Raw genomic sequence first — 25,343 nt, forward strand, 5'->3', positions numbered from 1 at the left:
CGCTTTCCGGAATACTTCTCCCAACCTCAAGAGGCAGTCCAGACGTGCTAGACGTAGAGGCAAGCCGTCACGCCAGGGTCTGTCCTCCCTGAGACCTCCTGACCCCAACCTTGAAGTCCCTACTGAAGCTTCATCTCCCTGTATCCCGGAGAAGCCCCAACGGGTAATGTGCGTGGGTAGTGCACCAGTTCTCCTGCCCGAAGAGACTTCTGCCCATCCAGACTCCACACAGGAGAACTTCCTGCACCCGGCATCAGATGCTTCACCCACTTTAACCGGTGTGCATGTCCAAGGATGCTCCAAAGCTGTGGTTACCTCAGAGTCTGTGCACCTCTACTACCTGGCGGAGGATCCCCTGTTGCCTCCTGAATCCTCCGGGATACCACTCAATGACAAATGGAGAGAGACTTCTCTACACCCGGTACTCGATACTTTGTCCGCTTCGTCCTGTGAGCCTGACAATGGGTACCCCAAAGTGGTAGTTACCTCCGAGTCTCTACACCCCTCCGACCAGGCGGAGGACCTCCAGTTGTCTCCACAACCCTTCGGGGTGCTACCTGGTAGCGAAAGGACAGAGACTCTCCTATACTCTGTACCTGATACCTCGCTCGCTTCGTCCAGTGAGTCCAACCTAGTGTACTCTGAAGCAGAGGTTACTCCCGAGTCCCTACACCCCTCCGATCAGGCGGAGGACCTCCAGTTGTCTCCAGAACCCTTCGGGGTGCCACCTGGTGGTGAATGGACAGAGATTTTCCTATATCCTGGATCTGATACCTCGCTTGCTTCATCCAGTGAGTCCGACCTAGTGTACTCCGAAGCAGAGGTTACCCATGAGTCTCTACACCCCTCTGATCAGGCGGAGGACCGCCAGTTGTCTCCAGAACCCTTCGGGGTGCCACCTGGTGGTAAACGGACAGATACTTTCCTATACTCGGTACCCGATACCTCGCCTGCTTCGTCCAGTGAGTCCGACCTAGTGTACTCTGAAGCAGATGTTTTCTCTGAGCCTCTGCACTCTTCTGACCCGGCGGAGGACCTCCAGTTGTTTCCTGAATCCTCCGGGGTACCACCAGATAACAAAGAGACAGTGACTTTTCCTCATCCTGTACCTGATAACCCTCCAGGCACTCTCCGGTTCATGGCACAGTGGAATCACTACATAAACACGCACACGCCAGTCAGTCCGGGCGTGTGCATTACAGGTACTACCTGCACAACTGTCATACCATCTGTACAACATGGATGGCCTGAGGACAGGGAGGAGGATGAGGATGAGGAGGAGGATGAGGAGGAGAGCATGGTCAGTCGTCCTCTTGGTGAGGAAACGGAAGTCTTGCCTGTTAGCAGTCTGGCACACATGGCTGAATTTATGTTACGCTGCCTTTCCCATGACCCTCGCCTTGTCCAAATTTTGGGTGACAGTCATTATTGGTTGGTGACACTTCTAGACCCACGCTACAAGGAGAACTTTCTGTCTCTTATTCCCATACAGGAGAGGATTAATAAAATGGTGCAGTACGAGAAGGCCCTTGTTGCGGAATTATTAAAAAAATTCCTACTTGAAAACGCTGGCAGTAGAAGTCACAGTTCGTTGGACAACCAAGGAGTACTGGTGAGAGAGACACAAATGCAGTCCAGCAGAGGCAGGGGAAAGTTGTCAAAGTTCTGGGACAGTTTTCTCATACCCTCCCATTGCACAGGCCCTGAGGCGTGGGGTACTCTCCCAAGGAGGGAAAAGTTTCGGAAGATGGTGAGGGAGTACCTTGCCAACCATACCAACGTCCTCCATGATTCCTCTGTGCCTTATAATTATTGGGTACCCAAGCTGGACACGTGATATGAACTGGCTCTCTCCGCCTTGGAGGTCCTGGCCTGCCCTGCCGCTAGCGTTTTGTCAGAGCGGGTTTTTAGTGCCGCTTGTGGAATTATAACCGATAGGCGCATCCGCCTATCAACTGAAAATGCTGACAGGCTGACTCTTATAAAAATGTACAAGGGCTGGATTGGGCCAGACTTCTCAACACCGCCGAATGATAGCAGCGTAACATAAACTCAAATACAGTGCTGTTTTTGGAAGGTCTAACTCTATTCCCATGAACCTCTGTCTTCACACCCAGACATGGGTATATGCTTCCTCTTTTTGTCTATTTGCTCTTGTCCTCCTCCTTCTCCTCATCCTCCACATCCTCCCCCGTATCACCAGCATATCTACCATATCACCATATCTACGTCTCTTGCAAGGGGCATTGGAGCTCCTCCAAATTTTTGGCAGCCGTTGCATTCACTGCATAGGGAAACAGTATGGGAGACGCACTTCCTAATAAAGGGAACATTGCTTTCAGGAGGCCCTCTGACCTCTACGTCTCTTGCAAGGGGCATTGGAGTGCCTCCAAATTTTTGGCAGCCGTTGCATTCACTGCATAGGTAAACAGTATGGGAGACCCACTCCTTTTTAATGGGAACATGTCGTACTTGTTACTGTAGCCCAGCTCCATGTGTCTTTAAATTGTTAGTAGGGTTTTTCCTAAATTTTGGCAGCCGGTGGACTCACTGCATACCCTATAACTGGATAGCAGACCCTCTCCTTTCTAATGGGAACATGTCATTACTGTCGCTCAGCTCTATGTGTATTTAAATTGTTAGTGGGGTTTTTCCTAAATTTTGGCAGCCGTTGGACTCACTGCATGCCCTATAACTGGATAGCAGACCCTCTCCTTTCTAATGGGAACATGTCATTTCTGAAGCCCACCTCTATGTGTCTTTAAATCGTTATTGGGGTTTTTCCTAAATTTTGGCAGCCCTGGCAGTCACTGCATGAGCATTACCACTATAGGAGACCCACTCCTTTATAATGGGAACATTTTTTTTACTGAGACCCTCCTCTATGTCTCTTCAGAGGGGTATATTGGGGTGCGTCAAAATTTTTGGCAGCCCTTGCAGTCACTGCATACGCAATAAAAGTATAGGAGACGCACTCTTTAATAATACGAACAACAAAGCATAGACGACTGCTGGGCCTTTAAGAATAGTAAGGCTATAAAAATAGTGTTTGTGACTTTCACAATCCCTCCTTCATAAATGAAACAGGATGTGTCTGATGATGTTTCACACACCACATGGCCAGATAAGGTTGTAAAATGTTAAAATGACATTTCCCGGTGAATGCATTTGTCTTGGTTGGAAGCAATGCAAAAGTGCAAAAACGCATCAAAAACGCTATGTGTGAACATAGCCCAAGGTGTGGAGGAGCATTTTTGTTTTTGGTTATTTATTTTGCCTTATATACAACTCATTATCCTGGAAAGGATGTTCCTTAACATATTTCCCAGGAAAATCTATTTTGGTTTCGTTTTTGTATGTTTTATTGTGAGTCCGTAAAAGTGGCGTAATACCTCTGACAACGTTGTTGACAGCAGTGACCTGGGAGTCAGAAATGCTTCCAGGGGTCTTCCCCATGCTGTTCCCATGTCATTTGAGCATTGTTCCCTTCGATTTGGGCAATTTTTAGGACCTCTGCAGACCGCCAGGTGGAGCCGCCGGAAAAATGCTTGAGTTTCCCATAGACTTACATTGGGTTCGTTACTCGGACCGAGCACTCAAACTTTCCAATTTGCTTGACCCAAGCAACGAGTACCCGAGCATGTTAGTGCTCGCTCATCACTAGTTTGAAGCTTAAAGTTAGATCTATGCTCACATCACCTCCATAGACAAATCTATATTAGCAAACAAACACATAACTCTATAAATGGGGATCCTCTAGAGCAGGGGTGCACAGTCTGCTGCCTGGGAGACATGTGCGGTCTGCAATGCCATTCTTTGCGGCCCTAAACCTTATGGACAGAAAAATGCTTGACTGACCGGCACATAGAAGAGTAGTGGCAGCAGCTGAGGAGCAGGGACTGACAAGTACTAATGGCACCCTGTGTAGACATCTCAGGGTGCCTCATACATCAGGAGAATTGAGTCTCTTAACTTATTTGGCACTCCAGAAATTCGTATGTGAATTAGACATGTGGGCTTCCCTGTTTATGGCTCGCTCTACTGTAGATTATGGGAGTTCTGAATCATTAGGCAGTAAGCAAAAACTCATGATCTATATTATACAGAGCTGTGTGCATGACCGTCCTCTTTAGAAAATGAAAAATGAATACTCAGGGCTGCAATATAGCGCTGCCTTTTTCTGATAGGCCAACTAGCATATCCGAAAATGGCAGCGCTATTTTGGAGCCCTGAGTATCCACTTTTCGTTTTCTATGTTCCATCTGGATTCCCGGTCTGTGGGATAGAGCGGATGGAGCCTGAAGCTGTGCCTGAAGCTGCACAACTAGTTTAGGTGAGCACCGACATTCACCGCTATTTCATTAACCCCGTTGACCTGCACAAGGAGCTCTCTCTATCATTTTCTTATCGTCTTTAGGACTTATTCACACAGTTTTACGAGGATTTAGAAAATAATTTGCTGAAAATCCACATAAAAATGCTTTAAATACTCTGAGAATAAGCTTCCTATTGGTTTTACTGCAAAATGTTCAAAATAATGTGAAAAAACACTGTGAATCAGTTGGAAACTTATTTCACATGTTTTTTTATGTGGATTTAGGAGTAGAATTTATTTCTAAATCCTTGTAAAACTCAATGTGAATGTACCATTAGAGTGCTGATTTTTGGAGGTAAGAGTCTAGTAAGTTGAAGTTGTACTTATCAGACATTTATGTTACATACTTTTGATATACCACAAATGCCACATAAGGTAATACCTCTTTAATTTTTAGTGCAGCCCCTGGATTAGTTCAGTATGACTGTAACGTACAGGCTGTTCAGCACGTAATGTGGGGTGCGCCTGCAAGGGTTAATTTATCTCATCTGACCCAATCCAGCACTCAACCTCTCTTCTAGGCTGCAAAGTGAGCATAAATCACATCCCAACACAGTCCACACAATCCGGTTACTTAACATGCTGCCACCACTCATCAAACACACGAGGTGATGAGTCCCCAAAATATGTTGCTGTCAGCCAATCAAAAAAGGCCACACACTCTCTGAAAGGCTATTGATTCCATAGAGAATACAGGAATCAAACTTATTAGAGATTTTAAGCTTTAACATAAAAATATACAGTGCTTACAATAAAAGATAGAAAAAGGTAAAAATAAAATGACACAAATATGCAAAACAGTTCTAAAATATGAGAAGGAAAAATAATAGAAATATCTAAAAGTTTATGCCTACAGTTATCTTCTGCTTCCTTGAGGGAAGGAGAAATGAAATATAGATCACACCATTATAGGCATGCCTTCACGTGTGAACAACTTTCTTTTGTGCAACACAGTTTTATATGCTTGGTCCTGGACTCATATTTCCAGGATGACCTGGATTTGACTATTTAAAAATTGCTGTTTGTGACTGGACGGTGGGCTTTGCATTTCAAATATTCTATGTCTCCCCCACTCCTCTCTATACAGTAAATAAGAAATATTTTGCCTAGTTACAGACCACTTGTTTCTCTTTGAAGCTCAGGGTCCAGGAGCTGAGGTGCCATGTTTGACACCTCCTGTGAAAGCCCCTTTGTGCTTGCAATTCTTGTAAACCCAGTTTCTCTCTTTTGTCAACTTTTTGTTTTTGTGGACATGGACCAAAAAAGGTTGTGCACTCCTGCTTTAGAGCTCGGTGCAAGGAATGTAAGATGGAACAGGTAGCAGCAATTTTAAATGTTAGAGAAGTAGCATATGAGATTGTATAACAGAAGCAGCATGTCATCACCCACCAGAGACACAGAGCAATGTCCTGATTTCAATTAACTATATTGTTCTGATATTTATGTTTTGTGAGGGCTTGCTACATATGTCTGTAATAACCTACTTTATAAACCAGTTACTCTGCCTACATTGAACAATGTTCTTTCTTTAGTTTGCAGATTATCACTTTTTTACTACTTATTAGTAAAGAAAATACTTTTTTTTAGGGACTCTTTGAATTTGACATGGAATGTTTCAATAAATATGGAAAAATATGGGGGTAAGTAAAAGATATAACAGAGAATTTGTCACATTATGCAGAGAAACTGGTATAAAAAAATTTCTGAAAAGGGACCAGTGCTTAGAGGAGCAGCGTGACCTAGCACAGCACAACAGATATTGTAATAATTTAGGCGGACACAAAATCTCTAATATCAATATGTATGGACGGCCACCAAATAAGTTTAGCAATGGCCTTCCACGTAGCAGGGACACTAGGGTGACCACTCAAGATGGAATCATGAAACTCTTATAACAGATGAAATTTAAGGTACCCAGGTACAAAAAAATTGGACCCTTGAGTAGCAGAAGGGGCCAATGACTGGATTCTACGTATCTTTGTTTCCAACTCTGAGGTTACCATGGAAAACACTATGCCCTAAGGAAGAATGAGGACGAATGGACGACAAAGGTTTTGGAGGAGAAACTGAATCAAGACTGTGTGATAAAGCATCAGCCCTCACATTCTGGGCCACCATCCTGAACATGGTAGAGAAATTGAATCCAGAAAAAATAAGGACCATCTGGCCTGTCTTATGGTTAATCATTTAGCTGATTCAATATAAGCTAAATTCTTATGCTCCATGACCACAGTGACTTGGTAACCTGCCCCCTCCCAAAAAAATGCCTCCATTCTTCAAAAGCTAATTTTACAGCAAATAGCTCGTGATTCCCAACATCACAATTTCTTTCAGCAGACAAATATTTCCTAGGAAAAAATGCACATGGCCACAAGTTGGTCAGAGTTTTGGGACACTAAGATAATATGGCCCCTACCCTGACCTCCGAAGCGTCCACTTCCACAATGATTGGCTCTTGGAGATCGGGTTTGATTAGGACTGGAGCAGACATGAAACATTCTTTCAATTTTTTAAAAGCCCCAGTAGCATGCAGCTAACAAACCTCAACAACAAAATTTATTTAATAGAAAATGTACATTTATCTAATTTAGCATACAAAGAATTCTCTTTCACCTTTTGTAATACAAAATGGACGTATTCATGGTGAGAATCCAAATCGGGCAAAAAAAAGTAAGAATAACCTCAAGGTACACCACAATAAATCTTCCAATACAATCTGAAAAGATATATTTCATAGAATTTTGAAAAATTGCTAGCACATTGGTTAACCCAGAAGGCATGTCAAGATTTTCAAATACACTCTCAGACGTAAAACACCATTTTCCGCTCATCACTCCTCCGAATGTGTATCAGATTATAAGTAAACTTTTGTTCTCATAATCCTTCCTGGCGACACATTCAGGTCCAGACAAACTGTACAGGCGAGCTTTAGGTAATTTGGCATTAGGTATAAGGTTAATAGCACAATCATAAGGACGTCTGGTGGAAAAAAATTGTAAAGATACATTTTTTATGACAATTGAGGCTCCACTTAACAATATCCTTCTGACACCAATTGATAATAAGATTGTGAAGAAGTAGCTATGGAAACCCCAATACCAACCCTGCAGGTAAATTATTCAAAACAAAGCAGGAAATTGATTCAGAGTGAAATTTTCTCACTCAAAGAGTGAACTCCACTGTTACCAGACTGAAAAAATTCTGAAGTAATGGTATTCTGTCAATGGCAAAAATTTGAATGGGTCTTTCCAAACTAACTGTCCCTAATCCTAATTTCATAACCTGTCCCGAATTAATAAAGTTGGCTGCAGACCGGAAGTCAATGAAATCTAAGGCTAATAACAACTGGTTCTTGAAAAGTAGTTCCACATTAAGCAGAACTTTGTCTGAGTAAAAAGTTACCTGCAAGTCTTGCTGACCTCCTCGACAATCACCCTACTCCTTGAGGGCAGGTCGACTAGTCCTTAAGAACATGCCCAGCAAGTCCACAGTAGAGGCAGAATCCGAGATTGCGCCGACGTTTCCTCTCAATGGCACAAGACTGGCAACCACAACTTCCATAGGTTCCACCTCAGGTACATGGACAGGCTCATGGGGAATGTCCAAAGCATCCTGCCGCTCAACACGCTTCTTCCGAATTCTGTGATCCATTTTTATGACCTGAGTCATACAAAGGTCTCCCCCAGAGAACAAGGTGGAGTATGAAGCGCCAGAGCTTCCTTAAGTTTTTCGTAAAGATCTTTGTGGAACTGGCACCTGAGAGCTGCATTATTCCACAGAACTTCAATGGACCATTGCTGGAACTGGGTACAATAGTCCTCAGCGGTGAGGTCCCCCTGTGTCAGGTTCATGATCTTTGCCTTAGCGATCTGCATCATGTTGGGTTCATCATAGATCAAACCTACGGTGTAAAAAAAGGCATCAACAGAAGACCATTATGGGCTTGCGGGGACAAAGAAACTGCCCAGGTCTGAGGCGCTTCTTGCAGTACAGTAGGGACTTGATTATCAACACCCACTGGAACTCATCACATCAGAGTAAAAAATAGCCTACAGCTGCCCCTGAACACCCTAAACTGATTTTTCGCCCCCGAAAATTTATCAGGGAGGGTTACTACAGGTTCAGGAGAGACCAACTGTACGATAGAACATGCAGATGTCACAGCCACTGCCAGCAGTGGAGAGCTATAGGAAGCATTCATCATGCTAGACAACTGACAGTGCAGTTGTAACTGCATCGATTCTAGGTTCTGGGGCTCCTCGTCCAGATCCTGAAACATCTGAATCAAATTTGCCAGCTGATCAAATAATGTACAAATGGGATCCATACTGGCAAAGAAAAAAGTTATACAGACAGTCTGAATGTGACGCTTATAAATGTCACTTCTCACAGACAAGCCATGAGGCAGGGGAGTCAAAAAGGTCCGAGGTCAAATACTAAGGGAGTTCATCATAAACAGAGAGGCAAGACAAAATAATAAACAGGTCACAGTCAGAGGTCAGAATTCCGGAGAGGTCGCGCAGAGGGGCTAAGCAAAAGGATGGTCAAAGGCAAGGTTCAAGGTCAGGCAGCAAAAGATCAGAATAACAGAGCACTAGAGAACAAGGCACACAAACTCCCGATCTAACGCTATGACTGGCAATGATCTAACGATTGCCTGGCTCTTTAGTTAGCTGACAATCATTCAGAATGGGAGACATCTGAAATTAACCCAACTGGCCAGAGCTAAATGGATGCCTGGGTTGTCACTCACAATACTAACAACTCAGCATGCCCCTACCACTGTTTGGGCAACTGGGCTGTCATACACAATACCGAGAGCCCAGCTCGCCCCTACCACTAATTGGGCAGCTGGACTGTCATTCACAATACCGAGAGCCCAGCACGCCACTACTACTGATTGAGCAGCTGGGCTGTCATTCACAAAACTGACAGCCCAGCACGCCCCTGCATTTTACAGAGTGGCTGAACTATCACTCACTGCGACCCTAGGGCCTCATGAATGGCAGGATCATGACATCTGACCTCATTTAAAGTTCTACAAGGCCCCAGTCTCAGAATCAGTGGTTGGACTCCAGCTATCAGTACTTGTACTTTATCCCATATCTTATGAATAGTCGATAACTTTCAACCCGGGTAAAATGCCTTTGACTACAGAAATAACGGTTAGGTAAGTCTGAGCTTATTACACATTACAAAGGATCTGTACTGTAATCTCATCACTGACGTACACAGCTGAGACTGTTCAAGTTTTACTTGGTAAATGTAAGCAATCATCTTGTGTCTATAGTGCTGATCTCACAATATACCTGAACATATCTGTTTTCTGAACCAGGTTCTTTGATGGGAGACAGCCGGTGCTGGCAGTAATGGACCCCGCAATCATTAAGTCCATCCTAGTTAAGGAATGCTATACTATATTTACCAACAGAAGGGTAAGTGCTAAAGCCAAATCCTGGAATGATTTTGTACATTTCTAATAATTCTTGTTATCTATATTAATTTAAAAAAGTGTTTCTTTTTAGAATTTTGGCCTTAATGGCCCTTTAGAATCCGGAGTGGCAGTTGCTGCTGATGATCAATGGAAAAGGATACGGACAGTGTTGTCACCAACATTCACCAGCGGTAAACTTAAGCAGGTAAAATATGTAGACAGATTATAAATATAAATATGTATGGTATGTATATTATTAATCTATATACATGTGCAACTCACTAAGTTAGAATATCATCAAAAAGTTAATTTATTTCAGTTCTCCAATACAGAAAGTGAAACTCATATATTATATAGAGTCATTACAAACAGAGTGATCTATTTCAAGTGTTTATTTCTGTTAATGTTGATGATTATGGCTTGCAGTCAATGAAAACACAAAAGTCATTATCTCAGCAAATTAAAATATTTAACAAAAAAACACCTGCAAAGGCTTCCTAAGCATTTAAAAAGGTCCCTTAGTCTGTTTCAGTAGGCTCCACAATCATGGGGAAGACTGCTGACTTGACAGATGTCCAGAAGGCAGTCATTGACATACTCCCCAAGGTCCCAGAATTCCAATTTTCATTTGGAAATCAAGGTCCCAGAGTCTGGAGGAAGAATGGAGAGTCACACAATCCAAGCTGCTTGAGGTCTAGTGTGAAGTTTCCACAATCAGTGATGGTTTGGGGAGCCATGTCATCTGCTGGTGTAGGTCCACTGTGTTTTATCAAGACCAAAGTCAGTGCAGCCATCTACCAGGAAATTTTAGAGCACTTCATGCTTCCCTCTGCCGACAAGCTTTTTGGAGATGGAAATTTCATTCTCCAGCAGGTCTTGGCACCTGTCCACACTGCCAAAAGTACCAATACTTGCTTTAAAAACAACAGTATCACTGTGCTTGATTGGCCAGCAAACTCACCTGACCTTAACCCCATAGAGAATCTATGGGGTATTGTCAAGAGGAAGATGAGAGACACCAGACCCAACAATGCAGACGAGCTAAAGGCTGCTATTAAAGTAATCTGGGCTTCCATAACACCGCAGCAGTGCCACAGGCTGATCACCTCCATGCTACGCCGCATTGATGCAGTAATTGATGCAAAAGGAGCCTCAACCAAGTATTGAGTGCATTTACTAAACATATATTTCAGTAGGCCAACATTTCGGATTTTGAAAACATTTTTCAAGCTGTTGTTATAAAGTATTCTAATTTACTGAGATAATGACTTTTGTGTTTTCATTGGCTGTAAGCCATAATCATCAACATTAACAGAAATAAACACTTGAAATAGATCACTCTGTTTGTAATGACTCTATATGATATATGAGTTTCACTTTTTGTATTGAAAAACTGAAATAAATTTACTTTTTGATGATATTCTAATTTAGAGAGATGCACCTGTATATATATTATATATATATATATATATATATATATGTGTGTATATATATAAATATATATATACACAGTACAGACCAAAAGTTTGGACACACCTTCTCATTTAAAGATTTTTCTGTATTTTCTTGACTATGAAAATTGTACATTCACACTGAAGGCATCAAAACTATGAATTAACACATGTGGAATTATATACTTAACAAAAAAGTGTGAAACAACTGAAAATATGTCTTATATTCTAGGTTCTTCAAAGTAGCCACCTTTTGCTTTGATGACTGCTTTGCACACTCTTGGCATTCTCTTGATGAGCTTCAAGAGGTAGTCACTGGAAATGGTCTTCCAACAATCTTGAAGGAGTTCCCAGAGATGCTTAGCACTTGTTGGCCCTTTTGCCTTCACTCTGCAGTCCAGCTCACCCCAAACCATCTCGATTGGGTTCAGGTCTGGTGACTGTGGAGGCCAGGTCATCTGGCGTAGCACCCCATCACTCTCCTTCTTGGTCAAATAGACCTTACACAGCCTGGAGGTGTGTTTGGGGTCATTGTCCTGTTGAAAATAAATGATGGTCCAACTAAACGCAAACCGGATGGAATAGCATGCCGCTGCAAGATGCTGTGGTAGCCATGCTGGTTCAGTATGCCTTCAATTTTGATTAAATCCCCAACAGTGTCACCAGCAAAGCACCCCCACACTATCACACCTCCTCCTCCATGCTTCACGGTGGGAACCAGGCATGTAGAGTCCATCCGTTCACCTTTTCTACGTCGCACAAAGACACGGTGGTTGGAACCAAAGATCTCAAGTTTGGACTCATCAGACCAAAGCACAGATTTCCACTGGTCCATTCCTTGTGTTATTTAGTCCAAACAAGTCTCTTTTGCTTTTTGCCTGTCCTTAGCAGTGGTTTCCTAGCAGCTATTTTACAATGAAGGCCTGCTGCACAAAGTCTCCTCTTAACAGTTGTTGAAGAGATGTGTCTGCTGCTAGAACTCTGTGTGGCATTGACCTGGTCTCTAATCTGAGCTGCTGTTAACCTGCGATTTCTGAGGCTGGTGACTCGGATAAACTTATCCTCAGAAGCAGAGGTGACTGTTGGTCTTCCTTTCCTGGGGCGGTCCTCGTGTCAGCCAGTTTCTTTGTAGCGCTTGATGGTTTTTGCAACTGCACTTGGGGACACTTTCAAAGTTTTCCCAATTTTTCGGACTGACTGACCTTCATTTCTTAAAGTAATGATGGCCACTCGTTTTTCTTTACTTAGCTGCTTTTTTCTTGCCATAATACAAATTCTAACAGTCTATTCAGTAGGACTATCAGCTGTGTATCCACCAGACTTCTGCACAGCACAACTGATGGTCCTAACCCCATTTATAAGACAAGAAATCCCACTTATTAAACCTGACAGGGAACACCTGTGAAGTGAAAACCATTTCCGGTGACTACCTCTTGAAGCTCATCAAGAGAATGCCAAGAGTGTGCAAAGCAGTCATCAAAGCAAAAGGTGGCTACTTTGAAGAACCTAGAATATAAGACATATTTTCAGTTGTTTCACACTTTTTTGTTAAGTATATAATTCCACATGTGTTAATTCATAGTTTTGATGCCTTCAGTGTGAATGTACAATTTTCATAGTCAAGAAAATACAGAAAAATCTTTAAATGAGGTGTGTCCAAACTTTTGGTCTGTACTGTATATATATTTGACCAGTTATTTTGATCTTAGATGAAGTAATAAGCTAGCAAATGATTTGCCTGTGGTGATTTAAAGAATTTTCCCAGCACTATAGCTTTGGACATAAATCTACGATCTGCCATTCATTTATGATTGTGATGACTGATCGCTGAGACTCCATGATCAGTAAAATTAAGCCACCATTGCTTCAGTTGGCCACACTCATCAGGAGGCAGCAGGTGACTTTTTATAGTCTATTACCATGCCATAAATGACTATGGTGGGAAAAATCCTCTTATCCTCTTGTAATGAATACTAGTCTTTGATACACAACCTTAAATATTTTGAGGAATAAACACTTACTCAGTTGTATTTATCTTTTTTTGCATTGCTAAAAGTGAACCAGTGGGCAAAAAAATGGCATTTATATGCAGCCATAGTGGTAATCTTCTCTTGAATGACACCCTACTCAGCACACACACTACCGAGTAGAATGCCAATCAGGGAGCGGTGCAAGTGATTACAAAGCGCACACTGTGTAGTGAGCACTGATTGATCACAGCCCCAGCACCAGACCCATAACAGGAAGTTGAGTGGCTGCAGGGAGAATATAATTACATTTTCGCCCTGCAGCCGCACTTCCAATTAGACTGCTGAGTGTATTTAAAATAGTGAAAACCTATAAACCGACCATTCGATATATGGTCCGTAATCCCTATAAAGACACCACAACCAAAAAGAAGTAATGGTGGAGAAGCGGTAGATCTATGAATGAGAGGGAAACCCCTATGTGTCCCAATGTAGAATAATTATTGAACACAAGTAATACCTCCAAAACAACACAGCAAGGGATTTAATCATATAAATATACTTTATTGAAAAAATTAACAAAAACAATCAAATTCAGAAAATGTAGGAATGAGAATTTGGGAGAGGAACAGCTAAAAAAGGCAGGTTATAGATATCATAATTATAGTCATAACATTTAACATATCCATTACCAGACTATTTGGCTGGCAGATTATGCTGACACTCATTACTTATTGGGTGTCATTAAGGGGATGTAGGTCTCTTTGCAGGATTTGCTATCTATAACCTGCCTGTTTTAGCTGTTCCTCTCCCAAATTCCCATTGCTACATTTTTTGTATTTGATTGTTTTTGTTAATTTTTTCAATAAAGTATATTTACATGATTAAATCCTTGCTGTGCTGTTTTGAAGGTATTACTTGCGTTCATTAATTATTCTACATTGGGACATATAGGGGTTTCCCTCTCATTGATAGATCTACCTCTTCTCCTCCATTACTTCTTTTTGGTTGTGGTGTATTTAAAATAGTGTTTACCTGCAGACTAGTACTACGGCTGCAGGCAAATACCATATATATATTTTTAACTGACAGTTTCCCTTTAACATATCAGGAAAAAAAATCATTTTCAGGAAAATAGAAACAATGTATGTGAGAAAATGTGGTATATTTTCTAAATGCTCCTTTAAAAGAGTTTATTTTTTTATTATAGTTTTAGGAAATATGTCACATACAGTTCACAGGATTCATCTAGTGTCATATGATATGATGGAAAGCTCATACTCGGTATTTCCCAAATTGTTGCTTCATAACAGTTTCTACCTGTCCAGTATATGAATCGCAGATTTTTAAATTGACGTCTGACAAAATAAATTTATTCATGTGTTGTAGATTTATGCAAATTTCAATACAAATAACCAATATTGATATATGAGCCATATTGTCTGCTCCATCCCTAGATGTATTTATTATATATCCAATAAGAGTGTGAAATATTGCATACTGCATGTGACAAACTTTGTGTAAAAAAAGTCACATCTGTGTTGTAGACTTTATTAGGCGTCTCAGTTGCAGATTTCAGGAAATTTTTTTTTTTGTTAAAATGATACATCATGAAACAAACCCTTTGTTGTCATCCTTACAGATGTTCCCTATAATAAAACAGTATGGAGACCTTTTAGTTAAGAATATTCAGAAGACAGTTGATAACAAAGACTTTATAGACATGAAGGAGTAAGTACACAGATTTATTACAGTTTCCATGCACTACCGCACAGTTGTTACCAGATTCCTATACATAAGGACAGACTATCAGCCTGACACTGACTAACTAGAGGGACCTGCCACATATATTTATTCAGGCAAGAAATACACTGTTGCAACTGACATTGTAAGAAATATCATTTATTTCTATATCTTGCACCACCTGTATTTTTTTCGCTGAGTGCAGTTACCCAGTTGTATTCACATATATTCATCAGCATAGTGGCACTCTTTATTCTGCCTCCTTAAGATGAACCCAGATAAGGAATAGTCATTAAATGGGTGCTGAAAATGGAGAAATTGATGAGTCTTACACCCTACGCAATGTAATATTAAACTGCAGTACTTTGTATCATGCTGACCACACTTCTGTACAACTTGTGATACTACAGTAGAATTGTCCAGAGCACAAATCTATTTATTATACATGCACAGGACAAGCATTATCTTTTAGCTACCACATAGGAAGTGATTGCAGTGTAAACTTTTTGATCCTTCTCTGGAGTTTGCTACTACAGTAGATGGGGAGTATGAAGGTGATACATGAGGGTGTTGGGCTAATTTAGTTCAGCCTGGTATTTCACCATTTTGTCTTTTCAGCATTTTTGGAAGCTACAGCATGGACATTGTCCTGAGTACATTCTTTAGTGTGAATGTGGATTCATTGAACAATCCCAATGATCCATTCGTGACCAATGGAAGAAAACTTTTCACCTTCTCCTTTTTTAACCCTCTGTTCTTAACATGTAAGTTAATTCACTGTTTTTTCACATCTATTAAAGATAGGTAGACAACTTTTTACCTTGTGTAAATGTTGCTGTTCTTCTAAATCTGGAGTGGGTTATTATTTTGTTCCTGAGATATGGTCCCCTTATCTCTGTACATAATGCTAGTCTTAAGGACCACGGTCAGTTGGCTAAAAAGAAGACTCCCGTAGAGAAGAGTTGGGAACCATGCTCACTTTGCTAAAATGACTAGATGAACATACAGGGAAGAGATGGCCATGTCTCAGGAATACAGGGGCACATGAACAAAAGAAAACCAACACCAGATTCAGCAGAACAGCAGAATTTACACCCCCCAAAAAATCACATTTATAGCAAGTGACAGGTCTTCTTTAAAATCTTATGTATGACTTGGTCATATGTTGTGCAAACACTTCATGATGATGTCTTAATGTCATACTTTGAAATCAGATTTAGTTACATTTGGCATCTGATAAGCGAAGCTATTTCTTAACCACCAAGATTTAGACATCAAAGCAAGTATAGCCATCACTTCTTCTAGAAAATAATAATCACAATGCTCATGAAATCATGTTTTTTTGCATAATTCTTACAGTTATGTTTCCGTTCCTGACGCCTCTTTTGGAAAAACTGAATTTCTGCTTCCTTCCAATGAGCGTCCTCAACTTTTTTCGAGATGCTATAAAAAGCATAAAGAAAAACAGACAGAAAGGAATTCATAAGGTAAGGGAATGTGTAACTCCAACTAGGAAATAAGTAGTGGTCGGATTCCCTCTTCATCCTCTACCACCCATCTTTATTGTTATGGAAGGGACAAAATGTTGATGTTTTGTAATTCTGAGCCCAAGTTGATTTTCAAATACTGGAGAACCCCATTAATAAAAAGGCTGAATGCAAAAGAATAGAAATACTGGATCTTTGCTTGTTCTGATCTTTTCTCATGTCTTTCAGGATCGAGTAGATTTCCTACAACTCATGGTAGATGCTCAGTCTAGAGGCAACAGTACAGGAGAGTCAGATCATGGCTATAAAGGTATGAAGGCTGACTTTCCACATCTTTCTTAAAAGGTGTTCCATGCGGCTTTCAGATGCTGTTGAGCTTGTAGAGATTAGAATTTTCCTAGAACCTATTGTCCAATAATCTTGTGATACAATGTACAGTATTATTAGGTAACTGAATGTAAAACATTAGTAGAGGAGAATTTACTTGACACTGAGATTCATTACATCTGAAGCATACTGATGGAGGGTGGGTTTCTTCAAGAAGACCACTGTCTGGCATACTACTTAGGATGGCAGAAGAAGAAGCCCAGCATGTTAAAATAATATAGGACCCCTTAAACAACAAACATATGTTTTTGTCTTTTTTATTGACCAGTGTGAATATGGCCTACTATATTTTGCTTTGGGCTCTATCAACATATTTGTGATTTAATGCACAAGTTAGCCAATATAACTTTCAGGTTTTTGGTGGAGAAAGGTTTATGCCCGTAAGATAACCAACTCTATGTTGTATGTACTTCACAGAATTGACAGACACGGAAATTATGGCTCAGGGACTTACCTTCATTATAGCTGGTTATGAGACCACCAGTAGTACACTCATGTTTCTGGCTTACCATCTGGCAACTTATCCGGATGTCCAAACCAAACTTCAGGAGGAAATTGACACCTTTCTTCCAAATAAGGTACACCGATATGGAATAATAGCATTAAACGGTGCTCACTAATTATATAATATATGTATCAATATGGTGTCTTATATTCAGTAGAGATGAGCGAATATGTTCAGGAAATGATCGCAAGTTTCAAATTCGGCACGAATATGGCACATTCGAATTCCGGTTATCGAGCTTTTGTGCAAAAATCAGCAAAAGTCGGCCCCGAACACGAAGATCCCTGGTTTCCGTGACAGCGTGGGAATCAGGGGCTGGGATCGGCGGTAAGATCGTTACCACTGGTCACAGCGCTGCGGGATCATGCTGACAGGAGCCCATCATCCAGCGCCTGCTGTCACTGTACACAAGCTGCGCAACCGCCGCTGATGGGAGAAGTAATCTCTCATCAGCTGCAATTGTGCAGTGAAAGTGAAAGTAAAAAAAAAGTTTTAAAAAAAAAGTTCAAATAAATAAAGAATTATTTAAATAAAAATAATAAACACATTATGCTCACCTACCACTTACCTACACCTTGACCCCTGATGTTCTCGTCCCCTGTAGAAGTGACCCGAATCGCCATGGGACACTGGGATTACGTCATGATGGTAGACAGGTGAGGGATATGGTTGTTTTTTATTTTCCGTTTCTTACAGGAGACGAGGGATTCGGAGACTGGGTGTTAGGTGAGTATACAGTATTTTATATTTTTAAATAAATTATTAAAACCAAGTAGAATTTTATTTAAATAAAAAACTTTATTCTGGCAGTGTCTTTATTGAAAAAACGTCAAAAACCTTACTACGGGGTTAGTAATGGAGGCGTCTTAAAGACGCCTCCATTACTAACCTGGGTTTCATATCAGCCGCCAATAAAAGGCTGACATGAACAACACACTATTACCCCACTCGCTCCACAGCTGTGGGAAGAGCGGAGGCTAACCACCAGAATTGGCGCATCTTATGGATGCGCCATTTCTGGAGCCGCTGAGGGCTGAAATCATTAGCCTCAGAGGGGGCCAGGATCCATGGCCCCTTCCCTGGCTATTAATATCAGCTCACAGCTGTCTGTTTAGCCTTTGCTGGATAGATTTTATGTGGGGACCCTACATCAATTTTTTTCTGGGGTCCCAGTGTAATTTAGGCAGTAAAGGCTAAGCAAACAGCTGTGAGCTGTTATTAATAGCGCCGGGGAACATCTTTGGCTAATGGTCCCTTCCCCGGTTAGTAATTTCAGCCCCCAGTGGTTAGTTTTTCCTCTGCTGGTTATGAAAATGACGCAGGAGCCCACGCCATTTTTTTTATTTAATTCTTCATTTTATTTCATTTATAAGAAATCCCATGCCCACTGTGCTTGTTTTTGATGCTGCATAAACTCAACCGCAGCATGTCAATTTCTGTAGCGGAGACGCAAGTCTCCGCTGCTGATTTTGACCGATTACGGTAGACCACATGTACTGACAAAACAAGTGCGGCATTAGAACGGAGCATTTTGGTTGCAGCAAAAATACTCACCCCGGTCCGACGGTAATCCAAGGGTTAGGGTATGTACGCACGATCCAGACAGGCCGCGTTTTGGACGCAGCACACTTTATGCTGTGTCCAAAGCGCTGCGTTCTATTGAACGCAGGTGAATCCGCATGTGTTCAATATATTGTACTGATCAGATTTCTGTTGGGAAATTAGCGACTCTGCAAGAGAAATTGACATGGTGCGGCCTTGAAAGAGGGTGAGGTTGGTTTATTATTTTACCTTTATTGCAGGGGACGATAGCTTTGAAGATTAGCTGTTAGGTGAGTATATGTTGTTGTTTTTTTTGTTGTTTTTTACAGGGGGTGAGAACATCGGGGTCAAGGTGTAAATAAGTGTAGGTAAGTATAATGTGTTTATTATTTTTATTTAAATAATTATTTATTTATTTTAACTTTTTTTTTTACTTTCACTTTCACTACTCCCATCAGTGGCAGTTGCGCAGCTTGCGTACAGTGACAGCAGGCGCCGGATGATGGGGGTAGTAGTCCCATCAGCCGGTGCCTGTGACTAGAGATGAGCGTTGTTCTACTCGAACTGTTCGCCAATCTCAAATTCGAGCTGTTTTGGGCGGTGTTCGAGCCGTTCGGCGAACACGAACAATTTGAGAAAAATTCGGCTGTTCGAGGTTATGTTCGATAACTGTTCGTGCACCAAAATCATAACTGGATTTTTTCTCAGTAATGATGAAAATTAATGTTAATACGCAGTTTGAGTGTACAGCGGGGTGGGGGGAGGGGCAGGGGATGGATCTCTGCAGGAACAATGAAGATCTCCATTTTTTTTTTCTCTTTACCGCATTTACAGTGGGGAGGTGCAATCTGTCAGCCTATCAGCAGCGCACACACGGAGCGAAGTGCTTTTTTTCACACAAGCAAGGGCATGTGTCATTGGCAGTGTATGTCACATGTCCTTGCCCTATAAGACCAAGCCATTTTCCCCGTCGCCACCATTTTCTCACTGCTGCAGCTGCGTGTTAGACGGCACCGCTGTTGCTGTGTGTGCTATACCTTGTTAATTTCAAGCCAATTTTCGCACAAATCTACAGATAGCTAGGGAGTAGGGAATAGTTGTGATTGCAGTCCTTTTAAGGACTAGGTTACAGCATTTCCTACGACTTTTATCAGGCAGGTCTGTGCTCTTAAATAGATAGATTGTGGGAGTAAAGACTAATTGTAATTGGAGTCCTTTTCAGGACTAGGTTACATCAGTTCCTATCAGTTTTTGCCAGGCAGGTCTGTGCCAGTGCTGTGCAAGTTTTTTTCACAGCATTTGGCTGAATCTAGCAAAGCTAATCCTTTTTGGCCTATTGCAGAGTGTGTTAGTCAGTGGAGTAGCCTATCTGTGCTGCAAGATATACCACCTGTGTATAGAATACCAATTTTTTTACTGCACCTAGTGAAGTAAAATCTTTTGGGCATAGCATCATTCTATTAGTCCATCTATACTGACCTCCATCAGGTTGCAAATTGAAAATAATTTTTTTCTGCATCTAGCTCTGAAAAAATATTGGGCTTCTAGCTGTGTGTGGGACTTGTTGTATTAGTCCATCTATACTGACCTCCATCAGGTTGCAAACTGCATATATTTTTTTCTTCATCTACCTCTGAAAAAATATTGGGCTTCTAGCTGTGTGTGGGACTTGTTCTATTAATCCATCTATACAGACCTCCATCAGGTTGCAAACTGAATATATTTTTTTCTGCATCTACCTCTGAAAAAATATTGGGCTTCTAGCTGTGTGTGGGACTTGTTCTATTAATCCATCTATACAGACCTCCATCAGGTTGCAAACTGAATATATTTTTTTCTGCATCTACCTCTGAAAAAATATTGGGCTTCTAGCTGTGTGTGGGACTTGTTGTATTAGTCCATCTATACTGACCTCCATCAGGTTGCAAACTGAATATATTTTTTTCTGCATCTACCTCTGAAAAAATATTGGGCTTCTAGCTGTGTGTGGGACTTGTTGTATTAGTCCATCTATACAGACCTCCATCAGGTTGCAAACTGAATATATTTTTTCTGCATCTACCTCTGAAAAAATATTGGGCTTCTAGCTGTGTGTGGGACTTGTTGTATCAGTCCATCTATACTGACCTCCATCAGGTTGCAAACTGAATATATTTTTTTCTGCATCTACCTCTGAAAAAATATTGGGCTTCTAGCTGTCTGTGGGACTTGTTCTATTAATCCATCTATACAGACCTCCATCAGGTTGCAAACTGAATATATTTTTTTCTGCATCTAGCTCTGAAAAAATATTTGGCCTTCTAGCAGTGTGTGGGACTTTCTCTATTAGTCCATCTATACTGACCTCCATCAGGTTGCAAATTGAATATAATTTTTTTCTGCATCTAACCCAGCCAATAGTTTTGGCCTAATACCACAGTTTGGCCACTCAGCTCTGCTCGGTTCCCATCCATTGTTTTTTTGTGCAAACAACTCCAGAGTTGTTAATTAGTTAACCACCAAAATGAGTGGAAAAAGGCCTGCTGCTGGTGGAAAGGGGAATAGGCGTGTTGGGAAGGGGAAAAAAGGTTGTGTCCGTGGGGTAGGTGTTAAAGCAACAGTAACATCTGCAGAAGAAAGACCATCTTCCAGCCAAACTAAAATGTCTACTTCTTTTAGCGGACAATGTGATAAGATCCCTTTCTTACGGCCACGCCAATCGCTACAAATTCCAGATGAGGCACAAAAACAGCAGGTGCTTCAACGGATATCAAGTGCTCCTTTAAGTGGGCTCTCCTCCACATCAACTTCAACATCACAAATACTCCAGTCCTCAAAGGTGTCACCCCAATCGCACTTGCTTCCTCACAGCTCCCAAATCTCCAGCTGCCCGTCTGAGTATGAGGTAGAACAGATGGTTGAGTCTGCAGAGCTGTTTACTCATACTATAGCCTGGGAATCAGAGGTCGACTCCAGCGCTTCTGTGAATCCAGACGAGGAAATGATCTGCACTGATGCCCAGAATCTTTATGAGTCGGATCCAGGACCAGACGCAGAAGGTTCTGACCATAATATAGACCCTCATTCCCAAACTGTAACTCCTGTTGGTGGAGACAATGAGGAAGACGATGATAAGACTCAAATACCTGATTGGAGCGACAACTTTAGTTTTTTGTCAGGGCAGGAACAGGTTGGCTCTGAGGACGACGGGTGTGATAACGCACAGGGTGATGATGATGAGGTTGGAGATCCCACTTACTGTCAACCCACAGTCAGCCAAGAGATGAGGTCAGCAGAGGAGGTGGAGGAAGATGCTAGTGACGACGAGGTCAGGTTGCGCCTTCCTGGACAGAGACGTAGTCCTGGAAGCACGTCAACAACTGCATCCTCAAACACAACTCTGCCTCTCACCACAAGTCGTGGTGGCTCTTCAGGTCGCATGGGTGCTAAGCCTTGCATAGCCTGGGCATTTTTTCAGATCGATAAAGATGACCCAACTCGTGTTATCTGTAACATTTGTCAGCAAAAGCTAAGTAGAGGCCAAAAAATACATAGTTTGAGTACTTCATGCATGAACCGGCACATGGACATGAAGCATAAGTTGCAGTGGGAAGCTCAGTGTGCTACAATGCGGCCTAGCCGGCCGGGCCAACCACCGTCTGCCATATCTTGTGCATCCGCGGCCTCTTCATCCTCTGTGACTGGGGGGACAGCAGTCACACCTGTTTTGGGGCGCAGACCTGCCACCTCTTTACCCGCAACAGCCAGAGTGATTGGCAGGTCATCATTTTCTTTGGAGGTGGTAACACCAGCTGGTGTTGAGCGCTGTCCGACATCGATAGCACCACCTTTGGATCAAGGCAACCTAACATGTCCGCCTGCATCTTCCTCACAGACCGGCAGTTTGCCGGGGACACCCTTATCAACCCCGTCTAAGCACAATAGCCAGCCCTCGGTCCCTCAGATGTGGACAAGTAAAAGACCATTTCCTCCTAGCCATGAGAAAGCTAAGAGGTTGAATTTCACCATCTGCAAGTTCTTGGCTACAGAAATGCTGCCTTTCCGCCTGGTGGACACAGAGGATTTTCGAGACCTTATGTCCGTCGCAGTGCCCCAGTACCAGATGCCCAGTCGGCACTACTTCTCAAAGAAAGGTGTGCCTGCGCTCCACCAGCATGTCGCACACAACATCACCGCTTCTTTGAGAAACTCTGTGTGTGACAGGGTGCATTTCACCACAGACACTTGGACGAGTAGGCATGGACAGGGGCGTTACATGTCGCTGACTGGGCACTGGGTAACTATGGTGACAGCAGGACAAGGGGCTGCTGTCCAAGTCTTGCCGTCCCCACGAGTTGTGCGTCAATCCTCTTTATGTCAAAGTTCCTCCACTGCTTCTGCCTCCTCAACCTCCTCTCGGTCTTCCACCTGCACCCAAAGCCTGTTTGGTTATGCCACAAGCTTTCTAACTGCGCAGAAGGGATCCTGCACACCTTCTTACTATGCTGGCAGTAGGGCTCAACGTCATCAGGCGGTTTTTACATTGAAATGTCTGGGAAATGTGAGTCACACAGCTGAGGAGTTGTGGTCAGCTCTGGAGAACCAATTTCATGAATGGTTGTCTCCACTGGACCTGAAAACAGGGAAGGCCGTGTGCGACAATGCTGCAAACCTGGGTGCGGCCCTTCGCCGGGGCAATGTCACACACGTGCCTTGTATGGCTCACGTGTTGAACCTGGTTGTCCAGCAATTTTTAGCCCTATCCCAGACTAGATGGCCTTCTGCAGAGGGCACGGTCGCTGTGTGCTCACTTTCGCCGTTCGCATCCCGCAGCTCAGCGACTTACATCTCTACAGAAGTCGTTGGGCCTGCCACTTCACCGGCTAAAATGCGATGTGCCTACCCGGTGGAATTCAACTCTGCACATGTTGCAGCGACTGTGGCAGCACCGACAAGCCCTGGTGCAATACGTTCTGACGTATAGCCTGGGCCAACGAGATCCAGAGGTGGGGCAAATCACGCTGGAGGAGTGGTCTCAGATCAGGGACCTATGCACCCTTCTGCACAGTTTTGAAATGGCGACGAAGATGTTTAGTGCTGACGATGCCATTATCAGCATGACTATTCCGGTGATTTACATGCTGGAGCACATGTTAAACAGAATTCGGAGTCAGGTGGTGGCACAAGAGGAGGTGGAGGAAGTAGAGGAGGAGGAGTTGTATGCGGAAGGGCTAACATCTGCAAGGTCCAGACGGTCGGCAGCACCAAGGCGGCAGGCATGTGAGGGTGGGGGAGATGGTTTTACCAGGGCGCATGGTAGCAGCCAAACTAGTGAGGAAGGTGCAGGAGCCCAGGAAGAAGTGGAGGACGAACTGATGGAAGACTCATCAGATGAGGGAGACCTTGATCACATTTCTGTTGTGCGAGGTTGGGGGGAGAGGACAGAGGAAGGAAGCATGATTGTTACCTCGCCACCAACACAACAGGGACTTGGTGCTCCTGGATGCGCAACACACATGAGTGCCTTCTTGCTGCACTACCTGCAACATGACCCTCGAATTGTGAGAATTAGAAATAATCCTGACTACTGGGTTGCCACACTGTTAGATCCCCGGTACAAAAGTAAATTTGCAGAAATTATTCCTGCCATAGAAAGGGATGCACGCATGCAGGAGTATCAGCAGAGACTGTTGCAGAATCTTACATGTGCTTTTCCACAAAATACCAGTGGTGCACGTAGTGAATCTCACAGTTCCAACTTGCCAACCGTGGGACCATCAAGTGTTCAGCACTCAAACCGTAACAGAACCACAGTATCTGCTGGTAACATCAATTTTGCGGAATCATTTCGCCACTTTTTTAGCCCATCCTTTGCAAGGCCACAGGAGACAAGAAGTCTGACACATAGTCAACGCCTAGAGACGATGGTACAGGAGTATCTCCAAGTAAACATTGAAGCCACGACTGTGTCACTGGACCCTTGCTCTTTTTGGGCTTCCAATCTGGATAAATGGCCGGAGCTAGCCACTTACGCCTTGGAGATCTTGTCATGCCCCGCAGCCAGCGTTCTGTCTGAACGTGTGTTCAGCACTGCTGGTGGTGTGCTGACAGATAAGCGCACGCGGCTCTCCACTGATAATGTAGACAGACTCACGTTCATAAAGATGAACAAATCATGGATCCGAAACGACTTTTCTACCCCTGTGTCATCCTGGGGAGAGTAAAAGCTTGATGATTGGTTAAAATCACCCTACCAACCGTTTTAAGCTTTCAAATTACTAATCATGTTTATCTGTATCTTGGCTGGAAAATAATTTGGGCTTTGTAGCAGTGTGCAGCACTGATTCTATTAGGCCATCTATAATAAGCTCCACCAGATTTAAAATTACTAATCATGTTTATCTGTATCTTGACTGGAAAATAATTTGGGCTTTGTAGCAGTGTGCAGCACTGATCCTATTAGGCCATCTATA

At 42.6% G+C, this 25,343-nt stretch overlaps 1 protein-coding gene across 2 annotated transcripts in view; it reads left to right on the forward strand.

The window, feature by feature from the left end:
- The window catches only part of LOC141156838 (cytochrome P450 3A29-like), an 80,408-nt gene that overhangs the window by 23,731 nt on the left and 31,334 nt on the right, over window positions 1–25,343 (forward strand). The window contains exons 3-10 of one of the 2 annotated variants that reach the window (XM_073643264.1): window positions 5,963–6,015; window positions 9,711–9,810; window positions 9,901–10,014; window positions 14,870–14,958; window positions 15,589–15,734; window positions 16,330–16,457; window positions 16,686–16,767; window positions 17,262–17,422. In XM_073643264.1, the coding sequence (XP_073499365.1) occupies window positions 5,963–6,015; window positions 9,711–9,810; window positions 9,901–10,014; window positions 14,870–14,958; window positions 15,589–15,734; window positions 16,330–16,457; window positions 16,686–16,767; window positions 17,262–17,422 (873 nt within the window). The remainder of the gene's footprint in view (window positions 1–5,962; window positions 6,016–9,710; window positions 9,811–9,900; window positions 10,015–14,869; window positions 14,959–15,588; window positions 15,735–16,329; window positions 16,458–16,685; window positions 16,768–17,261; window positions 17,423–25,343) is intronic. The other variant, XM_073643274.1, reaches the window with a different exon arrangement.

The sequence above is a fragment of the Phyllobates terribilis genome, unplaced genomic scaffold (genome assembly GCF_046119375.1).
Source record: "Phyllobates terribilis strain yellow unplaced genomic scaffold, ASM4611937v1 Scaffold_1__5_contigs__length_1240528914, whole genome shotgun sequence".
Classification (NCBI taxonomy): Eukaryota; Metazoa; Chordata; class Amphibia; order Anura; family Dendrobatidae; genus Phyllobates; species Phyllobates terribilis.